The following is a 13,245-nucleotide window of genomic DNA, read 5'->3' on the forward strand; positions in this document are numbered from 1 at the left end:
GTTTATTTAACGTTGAAGCCATTTTATTTTGATAAAACTCATACACAGTTCGTCGTAGTAAGTTCATTACGAAACCATCGATTTTACGAAATTTTTCTTTCAGATTTCGATCGGTGTTTTCTTTTGTTGATTTACCTTTTCCGGAGATAATTCTCTTTATTGTAGCGCGAGACACTCCTGTAGCAGCACTGGTATTTTTCAGTGGTGTCCTGCACTTACCCGCACCGTCTTTGAAATACGTATAAATATTAATAATAATTAACACAGTTTGTTCTTGTATAATCTTACCACGTCCTAATGGCGATTGTGTGGGTTTGCGTCTACGACTATTGTTATCTGTTTCCCAAGGACGCCACATTATAAATACAATCACAATATATGGAACACAAAAGCCACAATGTACACTTACGCTCTTCAGCCTTGTTCTGAGGTAACTGTATTACACTTGCGGACTCGTCTGAAACAGAATACAATATGAACTTGTTCTCGGAGCACTGACTTAGATCTGTCAACAGCGCTGGCGTACCAGCAAGCAGCCGCGTGCTTCAAGACTGAAACACCTGACGCTTCCCGCTCAAGGTAGGTGCAAGTGGCTCTCATTTGAGCGGGACGTACTATAGTCCGTGCCCTCCAGAAGAGGGACTAATAAATAGTACCTCTCACACAAGCTAATACAGTATCGATAAATATTCATGCAGCGTTGTTGAATGTCATCAATTCATCATCTCCGTATCCTTTCTAAATTTCGGGTTTGCTCTGATGTAGAGTCGGCTGCGGGCTGCCACCAAAATTGAACCCCGTGAATTTGTGGTCATTCGTTGCTGGTGGTAGTGCTATGGAGCGTGAGCTCTTCACTGGGCTCGTGGTAGCTTATCGGAGCGGAGATGACGTGCCGCGGTGAAGCCTACGCGGAAAGGTAAAGGTCTCATGTAGGGAGTTCAGAGGTGGCACGCAGGAGGATCTGTAGCGCGGGGGGCTTACGGCATGCACACCATTCCATCCTGGGTAGTACAATGGGCCCACACGAGTGGCCTGCGTGCAAGGACAGTCCTAGTCCGTGCCCTCCCATGAAAGGGACTAATAAATAGTACATCTCACACAAGCTAATACAGTTTGTAAGAATAAATTATACTGTTACATCGTCATTCATCGTCGAAACATCCATTTTATTTTCCACACTCATCAATTAGTGTTTTGTTTTGACAGTTTTCTGTTGACATTACGAATGGTAAGGCGAATCTTATGTTCGTATCATATGTCCACGCGTTAACCTTTCCATTGTGAATGGACTGTCTTCGTAAAAAATTGGCTTTTGAGTATAACGTACATTTCCGTTTGCGATGAATCCAGTAGCATGCTGTATCTGAATCGCATATCCATATCTGGATTTCTTAATATAGCATCAAAATGGGGAACTGTAACGCGCAGTCTCCTTCAATTGTAATATCATATTGCTAGCGTTACATAAACAAGCGCTTGGTAATTTATCAGAAGGGAAAACCAGAACACCGGAAGGAATAAATCTGTCTTATATTAGAAAGGGATGCTAGGTGACGCCTGGAATAAATGCACATGGCAGAGCATTGTGCCATGCGAGAGCACCTCAATAACACTGATGCTGTGTACAACTATAGGGTAGAGAAGTTGTTTACTTCGATTTTTCCTATGATTATTCCAGAAGTTATAAGAATTAACAGCGCTGTTGTCCTTATTACTAACATCATCACCTACGTTCGGACATTGGTTCGAACTCCACTTGGGATGATTATCTAGGTCATTTTAGCCGAGATTTGTCCAACTTTAAGGTTGATATGATTCATCTTGCTAAATGTCATCTACCAGCATCATAATTACGCTATTTAACCATGTAGTTTGCACGGTTTTGTTAAATATTCAATAATAAAGTCACCACTATCACCACCATATCACTATTATCATAATTATCACTATCACCACCACCATATTATAAATAATACACGGTATTACTTTCACCACCATAATTGTTACCATTCATCATTACAAAATTCGAGAAACATAAACTTAAATCACAAGATCACCACATAAGAAATAATCAGTTCCAGCAGAAAATTAACTCCCTTTTATGGATATTGAGTGAGGCCTATTATCTTGTGTTTGTTCTATGTTATGTTACTGTTGTTATCTCAGACATTAATTTCAGATTTCGATCATAGGCATCATTCATAGCATGGGGCGCGTAAGAAAAACTCATACAACAGCTGCAAGGGTGATTCCTGTTTAGATGTGAGGAAATAAAACGGGCATATTCTACAAACCCTAACGAGAAAGAGAAATGGGATACCCAAGGTAACATAGGGAAATGAACTTTCAAAGTCTCCGTGAGGAGAACGAACCTTACTATTATGAATGATCTTTTATAATTGTAATAGGCCTACTATGATATTCATGATCATGATGATTATGATTGACTACCACTACCACTACCACCACAATTACAACTACCATCACCATTACTACTACCACCAACACCACCACTTCCACTGCCACTACCACTATAAAATGTCCGAAAAGTTCCACACTATAGGACTAATCACAGTAGACATTCTACATGTCCTCCATCAAGCTCCACACACGTCCGGAGGTGCAACCGGCAAACGCATGGTGTTTAAAACAGAAGTCACAAAGCTAGGTGATATGGCCCGGCACTCCTGGCACTCAAACCTCGATCCTTTGGCTCACTTGTTCCATGTCTCGAGTCTCAAAGGCGTACGTCAATGACTTAACATATCCCAAAGAAAGCAAAGTGCAGAGGATTTAAGTCTGGCGAGCGTGGAGCCCATTCGACGGTACCTCTGCGACCAATCCAGCGGGGAAAGTCACCGTTCAATCAATCCCGCATTTCTATAGTATTATGTGGTGGGGCGCTGTATTGCATGGACCACGAAGCCCAGTCGTCAAGGGCGTTCAATTACGACATTAGCCAATTCCCAATATACGCAAATATGACTCACCAGTAGAAAAAGTATGGGTTTATGATAGGGTACTTCACATTTCACACCAGAACTAAGACTTCGTGCGTGACTGTGTGTGTGCGTGTGTGTGTAACCTGACGGAGCACATACAAAATACACATCGTACTATGATTTTATGATATGCTATGTTGCGGGGTTTTTCAGAAATTCTATACTACTACTACTACTACTACTACTACTACTACTACTACTTCTACTAACTACTAATACTAACTACTACTGCTACTCCCACTGACGCTACTGCTACTACTACTGCTACTGACGCTACTACTACTACTACTACTACTACTACTACTACTCTACTGACGCTACTACTACTATTACTGCTACTGCTACTGACGCTACTACTACTACTGCTACTGACGCTGCTACTACTACTGCTGATGCTACTGCTACTGACGCTACTACTCCTACTGCTACTGACGCTACTACTGTTGTTACTACTACTACTACTGACACTACTGCTTCTACTGCTAGTTCTACTACTACTATACTACTGCTACTACTACTACTGCTGCTACTACTACTGCTACTGCTATTACTACTACTACTACTACTACTACTACTACTACTGCTACTACTGCTGCTACAATAAAATCTGAAAAAGTGGAAGTCACCAGGTATCAATGAAATTCCAGCAAATTCAATACAAGACAATGGAAACGAATTATTGGTTGATATTATAGTGAAATTCATGAGCTTGTACAGTTGTCAAAAAAAAAAAAAGTTGCCGCACTCGTGAACAGCGAATATTTTCAAAGTCCACTTCGGGTCGCGGCGATGTTACACGATGCATGTGCTTGTACAACCAGTTCCGGAACTATGAAAGTGTTCCATATCTGCGCCTCGTAGACCAGCGGTAGAGTACTTCTTTAATGATTCGAAGGTGGTGGGTTCGGGCCTTCTTCAAGTTTTCATTTTATTTTTAATCGTTCTTTAGCGATGTAAATGATATTCAAATTATCATTTATATCCAGTTAACGTTCTTTATGGATATCACGTTATTTATATTTTGTTATTGTTCTTTAGAGATATGAATAAAATTCAAGTCATCATTTGTATTCTGTTATCGTTTTATAACGATATGAATAATAATAATTATTATTGTATCTCCAATGGGGGTTAGCCCTATTTTACATATGTACGTTAGGGCTATAGTTTTATACACAAAAAAAGATAAACATAAAAAGAAATGGAAAAGAAAATTAAATTAGCTTACGCGATGTAAACAAAACATAAACAATACGTAAATTAGGCATTGCGATTGCAAAACAAATATCAGTTATCAATTTGAAACATACAAAAACATTAACAACACACATAGTAACACTTCTATAACACAAATATGCAGCTTTTCGTACCATACATCATAGTCACACAGACACAATCAAACAACATCAAGCATCCCATAGCTGACTCACATACATAACAAATCAAACATCCGTTGCAACACGTACACTTCAACATAGTAAACACACTTTTAAAAGTTACAAATTTGGCTTCAAGAAGAATAAATAGGACATTGTTACTAATTACTATTCTTCTACAATTTCTTAAATACATCTGTAATAAAGCTGTGAAATTCCGATATCAATAACATTCACGTTTTTTATATTGTTATCGTGTTTTAGCGATATAAATAATATTCAAGTTATAATTTATATTCTGTTTTCCTTCATTAGTATTATAAAATAATATTCAAATTATTTATGTTGTTATTGTTCTTTCGCAATATAAATAATCTGTATTTTATGTAAGTAATTATTATAACACAACCATCTTTCTTTGTAAAATAGGTTATTTTATTTAGATAATTAAATACGTATTATATAATATCTTATATTAATTAAACAAACCGATATTTATCATTTATATTCTGTTATCGTTCTTTAGTGATACTGTATAAATAATATTCAAGTTATTTATATTGTAATCGTTCTTTAGCGATATAAATAACATAAATTTAATATTAGGTTTGGGAAAATCCAGTCGCATAATACTGGTATTAGTTTTCCTTTTTGCATTATTACATTATACTATCTTGAACCACAATAAAATGAAAAGGAGTAACGAGGAATTGAACCTGAGACGTTGACATCTAAATTCCGACGTTCGTCCGCTGAGCTACGAGGCAAAAGTGTGGAAACATTTTCGGAAAAATTGGCCCAATCACACTCTAAGATTTTCTGATGATTCGTAGAAGCTAGTCCAGGATGCGGGGGGCAAAGGCTAATTGAGATTTCCCGGTCTCTGATCGGGTCAAACATCCTGATAGAATTAATATTTAATCCTTGCCGTGACTTTCGGTGAAGTCCAGAGGGCCCAATTAGTCAAATCCACTCTCCTCATCTCCACGCTTGGGCCCGCTGGAATTTAATAAGATGCGAAAGAGATAGTGGTGTGCAGAAAGCAACGGGATGTTACCGCATTTAGGCCTATCCTTCCCAAGAAAAACTGCAAACATGAACAAAGGAAGCTTTTAATAGAAGAAGAAGAATCTTCTGCGGACCTCTGGAAAAAGAACTAAGGAAGAGAATAGTGAAGTGCTTTATGTGGAGTGTGGCATTGTATGGGGAAGGAACATGGACATTACGACGAAATGAAGAGAAACGAATTGAAGCATTTGAAATGTGGATGTGGAGAAGAACGGTGCGTGTGAAGTGGACAGACAGAATAAGAAATAAAATTGTGTTTGAAAAAGTGAGTGAAGAAAGAATGATGCTGAAACTGATTAGAAAGAGAAAAAGGAATTGGTTGAGTCTCTGGTTTAAAAGAATAATGGACGTCATTAGGATATGTGGATCATATGCGGAGACTAAGAGGAAGGCAGAAAATAGGAAAGATTGGAGATTGCTGGGTTTGCAGTGAAAGAACTGCCCATGGACAGAACACTTATGTATGTATGTATGTATGTATGTATGTATGTATGTATGTATGTATGTATGTTCAGAATGCCTGGAATATCGTGTCTAAGAACAGTCGCTATTTGCAAAGACTAGTCAATTCCATGCCCACTCGACTGCAAGATGATCGAGATAAGAGGAAGATAGACTAAATATTGAATTGTGGATTTTTGTTTTGTTTTTTGAACGCTTAATTGTTTGAGTGTTTTAAGGCCGACGCCAGTAAATTTGTTTTGTTTATGCCACGAAAGATATTTTTATTGAGAATAAAATCTTCTTTCTTTCCATTTGCAGCCACAATATCATAATGATAAAGTCATGGCATAATATATTAATGAACCTGATGTTAATTACTAAAATAATCGTAAAAGAGAAAGGAGCCATTATGTATAGTTTGTCACTCTCAAAAACAGAACAAAAAAGAACATAAAAAGCACGAGGTTGTAGTCGAACGCAGGACCTCATAAGAGGCCTGAACGCTACCATTATGGTATCGAATAACACACAGAATACTTCAATTATAACTGTAGATATCAGGCAACGTGGTCCAACAACATGTAACATCGCCTGTCTCCGAATTGTAGCGAAGATGCCCGAAGGGAACTTTGCTTCAGGAGAGCGGCCACTTTTTCTTTTGACAGCTGTACTTGCTATTTGAGAAAAGAAAATTGTACAGAATAATGGAAGGAGTCCACAATATTGTGCCCGTCTTTAATAAAGAAGAAAGACTAACTTTACTGTAGTAACTTTCGAGGAATATCAATTTTATTGACGTAGTACAAAATTATGTTCAATATATTTTGAGAAGATTAACTCCATATGTAGATGAAATTATTGGAGATCATCAGTATGGCTTTAGGCGTAATAGATCGACTATTGATCAGATTTTTTGTATTCGACAGATATTAGAGGAAAATGGGAGTAGAAGGGTACAGTATATCAGTTATCCATAGATTTCAAAAAAAGCATATGACTCGGTTAAGAGAAAAGTTTTATATAATATTCCTCCTATTGAATTGGTATTCCTAAGAAACAAATTCGATTAATTTAAATGTACCTCAGTAAAACGTTCAGCACAGTCCGTATAGGCCAGTTTCTATCTGATGCTTTTCCAATCCACTGCGGGCTAAAGCAAGGAGATACACATTCACCTTTACTTTTTAACTTCGCTCTAGAATATGTCATTAGGAAAGTTCAGGATAACAGACAGCTTGGAATTGAACTGGTTACATCAGCTTCTTGTCTATGCTGTTGACGTGAATATGTTACGAGAAAATCCACAGACAATTAGAGAAAACACGGAAATTTTACTTGAAACAAGTAATGAGTAAGGTTTGGAAATAAACCCCTTAAAAACAGAGTACGGCATATGATTATGTCTTGTGACCAGAACATAGTACGAAATGGAAATAATTGGAAATTTATCTTTTGAAAAAGTGAAACAATTCAAATATCTTTGAGCAACAGAAACAAATATAAATTACACTCGAGAGAAAATTAAACGCAGAATAAATATGGGAAATGTCTGTTATTACTCGGTTCAGAAGCTTTTATCATCCAGTTTGCATTAAAAAGAACTGATAGTTATAATTTATAAAACAGTTATATTACTAGTTGTTCTGTATTATTGTGGAACTTGGACTCTTACTTTGGGAGAGGAACAGACGTCAAGGCTATTCGAGAATAAATTGCTTAGGAAAATATTTGGTGCTGAGAGGGATGATGTTACAGGAGAATGGAGAAAATTACACAACGCAGAACTGCACTCATATTAATCATCTAACGTAATTAGGAACATTACGTTCCGACGTTTGAGATGGATAGTGCATGTAGCACGTATGGGTGAATCCAGAAATGCATATAGAGTATTAGTTGAAAGATCTGAGGGAAAAAGATTTTAAGGAGGCCAAGACGTGAGAGGATAATATTGAAATGGATTTGAGGGAGATAGGATACGATGGTAGAGACTAGATTAATGTTGCTCAGGATAGGGACCAATGGTGGGCTTATGTGAGGACGGCAGTGAACCTCCGGATTCTCTAAAAGCCATTTGTAACTACTACTACTACTACTACTACTACTACTACTACTACCACCACCACCACCACTACCACTACTACCACCACCATTGTTATAGTGACGATAGCTAAATTGTTTATTTTCTGTTTCTACTGTTCTTAAAAATTTCAAAATGTTCTTTAATTTTTTAATTTTCAAATAATTTTATATTTGAAGAAAGTAGTAATGGTCAATTTAACAAGGACTTGTTGAGTATTTTTCCACTGCTGAATAAATTCACAGGTCACAAAATTGCGAGCTTTGGATCTATCTTCGTCTTCAGATGAAGACGAAGATGTGTAAAGCAAGGAATATCCCAATTCTTAGGACGAGGTCTAGCGTCCCTTGCAATTTCTGTAATTAATAAAAGGGACTCCATACCTTGGTAGGAGGCGGGGCCTTAATGATGGTCTCAGTGGCCGAATCGATGCACACCGCTTCTTTCTTGATGTCCTGGTCGTCGTGGGGTGACACCACCGGGACGAGGTCATCTTGCCGCAGATGTTGGCGCGACATTCCGGGACATGAAGATGCGCGTTGCCCCGCGACCACGACAAAAGCCACGCACCCATTATAACGTTGTGTTCATTGTTTGCTCTAAACAAATACTTCCTCGCTTTGCTTCCATGCCTGATTGTGAGCCATTTGGTTGTACTTAGTAGCTAAGAAGCAGTGATCTCAGGGCCTGATTTAGGCAGGAGCCTATGATGCCTCTGCTCAGCGCCTCATGATTCTGGGAGCCTCAAAATCCAGGAACAAATTTTTTTAAATGAATTATGCAAAATGAAATGGACAACAACTCTGCTAACTGAAAATCAGAATTGAGAAAATAAGTAACTACGTAATGAATTAGTCCACCGTTGTGGCTGAGGGGTTAGCGAGTCTAACTCCGAACCCAGCGGGTCCGGGTTCGATTCCCGGTTGGGACGAGTTGCCTGGGTGAGGTTTTTTCGGGGTTTTTCCCTCACTTCTATTGATGAATATCAGGTAACTTTATCAGGCGATTTGAACTCCCCACTTATCTTCGCCACTTCCTTTCCTCTCCTATCATCCTTTCATTCATCATCCCGTTACTTCTTGGTTTTCAGATCGCTCTACAGGCAGCCCTCCGAAGCTGCTGGCTCTCTCGACCGGCCTCCGTGGATTGTATTCAAGTGATGATGGATAGCTTCCGCAACGGACCTTCTCGGGGGAGGACTTCCGCCTCGGACCGTTAAGGGAGCCTTGGGGGGGGGGGGGTTGCCGAAGCAGGAGTGGTATATGGACTCTGTTGGCTGTAGGGACCGGTTATTAAGGGGGTCAAGTGGTTAGGTCGGTGCACGTAGAGAATCGGTAGTCACAAAACTCATCCCATACAATAGAACTCGGGTCGTAGTGCGTGGGTTGTTCCCTCCCTCCATCCTAACAAGAAAAAAAACTACGCAATGTATTATTATGTTAGAAAACACATAAAAAGATCCTTTAATGTTTTAAGTTTAGAGTTGTAAGTTGATTGCAGAGTTAAATATATATTAGGAATTTGGTTTAACACTCAATGCAACGAGAACTGACAATGTTGTTGACTTTAGCTGCTGAATTCATTATTAATTATTTAAATAGGCCTACTGTTACAATTTAAATAAACTGTACATAGTAGCCAACTTTTACAAGTATTCCTAGTGCTTGTGTTCCTTTCCAGGTTATCTAATTTCTGTTCGTATAAGACCATTATCAGTTTTTAGTGGCAGTGTTAAAGTGTTTTTGTAGGAATGACCATAATTAAAAATCGAGTTCCCAAGTAAATTTGAGTTAGGAGCTAATAAAGAAACGGAAAGCTATTGAAATTCAACAACAGAAAAAACAACGCTGATCGTTTAACAAGTATGTTCGTTCATATGTTACTAGCAGTAATTCTTTTACGCACAGAGACCTCCAGTTTCAAAAAGTTTAGAATGTTTTAACACGGACTAATGAAGATTTTGGCATACAGAGACAACAATTCGCCACAACTACTAAATTATGGAGAGCCAAGGGTTTTTTTTTTTTGTATAAGCCTAAGTCATAATTTAGGAAAAATGAACAATACTTTCAAACACCTGAATTACTGCTCTAGAGGAAACAAGCTATAGTACCAGTACTACAACCAATGCTATCAGTTCTGACCCTATTTTGTGGCCATACATAATCACTGACAACTTGTGGGACCATTTTATTTTTAATCCTTCTTCTCAAAATAGAGAATTAATAAAAACTCTCTGTGAAATAAATACCTGGCGGAAGGAGATAGGTGACAGAATTTAAATGAAATAAGATAGGCGTATTTATTATTATATGAAAAAATAGTGACCTCATGAAGAAAATTAAGCTCCGGGTTTCTGAAATTGTAAATCAGGTCCTGAGTGCTTTTAGTGCTCTTGAGAAGCACTTTTCAATCACTTTCTTTACTTGGAAAAGGACACTGAAATAAATTATAAGTAATAATTTTCAGCCTATACTTCTTGGATGAGAAATGTTTACCAAATACGGCGCTCAATTTTCATATCTTATTTTGACTGAAGGTCCAGTTAGGTCGCGTTAGATTAGGTCATGGTGGCTACGGGCGGTTTAGGACGACCCTTTGCACGTGGGCCATACTGAGGCCTATTGTGCTTCCCGAATTGTATGGGATGATGAGGGTGTACCAGTCCACTGGCCGCATGTGACCTCTCATCCGTTCACCCAATGGGAGCTCCTACCCTCCCCCGCTCCGAGTTCACACCGTCTAGGTGACCAAGCAGCACAGGATCCATTCCAACGGCCCTTCTAAGATGTCCAAGCGCCCTTGGAAGTGCTCTTAAGGAATGAATCCTGGCAGAGATATTGCGGAAGGCTGGGAACTCAGGAACGGTTGTAGAGAGGACGCCCCCTCCCGTAAGCGGATGAAGACATGCGTCCTTACCTGAATATGGCTATTGAATGAGATGAGAAAGATGAATGATATGTTACGAAAATCTAAATTCTTTGTCTACACGGGAGTGGAAGGGAAAATGGACCCTGGCAATGAAAATTTCTACTCGGCATTTGCCTAAGTAACTGTGGAAAACCATGGAAAAACCACAGTCAGGTTGGTCAGTCTGGGAATCGAGGAGGTCCAGTGTCTTCCCACAATCACGTTATGGGAATTTCACTTTACTTTCTTCTTAATATTTAGGCAAGGAATACAGAATAGGCTATCAGCTTACAATGAACACTGACAGTACATAAAAGAAGCGCCGATAAATGAAGTAGAAAACTGAATAGCGTTTGAATGGATGATTGGATGGCTGGTTGGCTTGATAGATGAGGTAGAATGGATGTTCGGTTGTGCATGTAGGCAAATAGGAAAGTAGGTGGCTAGGTAGGCTATGTAGATTTCGTTGGCGATTACGGAGCGCGAGGCATTGAGGGGATCAACATCGGTCAATTAGTACAATAATGTAGACCTGGTTGAGTGGAAGAGAAGGCCTCAAGGGATTAACTCTCTCAGCTAAAATAAAATAAACATAATAATAATAATATCATTATTACCTACTATCCATTCAACAGTCCAAGTACTCCTTCAATCATTCATCAACTTATAGCCTGCTGTAACGTTTCTCAAGTCGGAGCCATGACAGCTGTTCGAAGTATGGTGAAATATTAATTCTGTTACATTATTCAAAGTATGAGTATGAAGTAAGATATGTGTGAAGATCAGAGAAGGAATTGCGGACCTGAAAGTCGAAACAGGCCAAAGGTCGTATCTTTTCCAGAAAAGAAGAATGAAAGGCTGTCTTAATTCGCATTTAATTTCGAAATCGCTGTATTCAATTCACTTAATATCTGTAGAATTACAAAACATTTTAAAACGCAAAAACACCTTTACAATTAAGGTTTACATGAAAATGATAATAATTTCTCGCACAAGAGAAATAAGTTAACATCGCGATATTTGTGTTCAATTGTTTGCCTTATTTTCTATGGCACCGTTTATTTGAAACGAAGATCTCTCATGTGAGATGCTACTTTTCATTGCAAATTTATTTCTCATAATGAGTTTATTCTGCAGAAGCAAAATGATCTTACTTAGTGTATTATGAATGATTCGGAGAATTTTTTATCGTTCTGTGAACATTTAGAACTCTAAATTGTTCATAATATGGATTTTGAAATTAGGCTTCATTACAGAATCTACTATAAAACCCTCAGAGAGAGGTTCTGTTGCAAATAGTAAACGTTCTGGCAGATCAAAAATATAAGAGAACGACGTAATTGTGACGATAGTATTGCCAAAAAGTTAATAAAATTGGCAGAAATTTCGAATTTTAAAACATGAACGAGAATTTCATTATAAATCGTAATGTTCCTGCAATCTCTTATCCTCGACTATCAGATAGGGGGAACAGGGGCAAAGTGAAAAGCAGGACTGACATACGTCATCCCACGTAGATATTATACGAGGAGTTTAGAGAACCTTCCATTTGTGTAGGTGTGTCGTTAGTAAGTGATGTTCGAATTGTGTCAGAGGAAGAATTTTTTCTGCATTCCTAATGTAAGTTTTTAGCTGTTTTATTTTCATATTAATAAAGTCCTAGTGATTCATATCTTGTGTTTGCTTGTATGTTATATGTGTTATTTCAACTTACGTTTTTTTATTAGGCCTAGGTTATTTTACATCCATTCATTTCAACATCTCAGGTTATTTAGCGTCTGAATGAGATGAAGATAATAATGCCGATGAAATGAGTTCGTGGTCCAGCACCGATAGTTACCCAGCATTTGCTCATATTGGGTTGAAGGAAAACCCCGGATAAAACCTCAACCAGGTAACTTCCCCCGATCTGGATTCGAACCCGGGCCACCTGGTTTCGCTGCCAGACGAGCTAACCGTTACTCCACTTGTGTGGACTTCGTATTTTACTACGCTATGAATGTTAAAACCATGTTTCGTATTAAATCAAGATGGCGAAATAATCTTTCATTTCTTAATGGTGACCGTGGGGCAATATGGAACGGGCAACGTAAAACAAAAGGGCAAAATTAAATGGAAATGAAATGACGATTCATACAGTAAACAATTAATTTTAGACATTCTCATACGAAATAACCGAGTGGATTCATGTCGTGTGACCTCGGAGGACATGGAAGAGGGCTTCTTCTTCCAATCCAGCGACCTGGAAATGTAGTATCCAAATGTTCCGGTACTGAGCCATCGTACTTTTCCATTTTTTTTAATGGTTTTAAAAGCGTCTTTTGTCGATTTATAGCATGTCATGTCATGTCATGTGACAAAGTGA

At 38.3% G+C, this 13,245-nt stretch overlaps 1 protein-coding gene across 1 annotated transcript in view; it reads right to left on the reverse strand.

The window, feature by feature from the left end:
- LOC138702782 (E3 ubiquitin-protein ligase MARCHF2-like) overlaps positions 1-8,488 on the reverse strand; it is a 28,236-nt gene extending 19,748 nt beyond the window's left edge. Inside the window, exon 1 of the mRNA XM_069830081.1 lies at positions 8,354-8,488. Coding sequence (XP_069686182.1) covers positions 8,354-8,488 — 135 coding nt within the window. The remainder of the gene's footprint in view (positions 1-8,353) is intronic.
- Between the last annotated feature and the right edge of the window lie 4,757 nt (positions 8,489-13,245).

Source organism: Periplaneta americana, chromosome 7 (genome assembly GCF_040183065.1).
Source record: "Periplaneta americana isolate PAMFEO1 chromosome 7, P.americana_PAMFEO1_priV1, whole genome shotgun sequence".
NCBI classification, from domain to species: Eukaryota; Metazoa; Arthropoda; class Insecta; order Blattodea; family Blattidae; genus Periplaneta; species Periplaneta americana.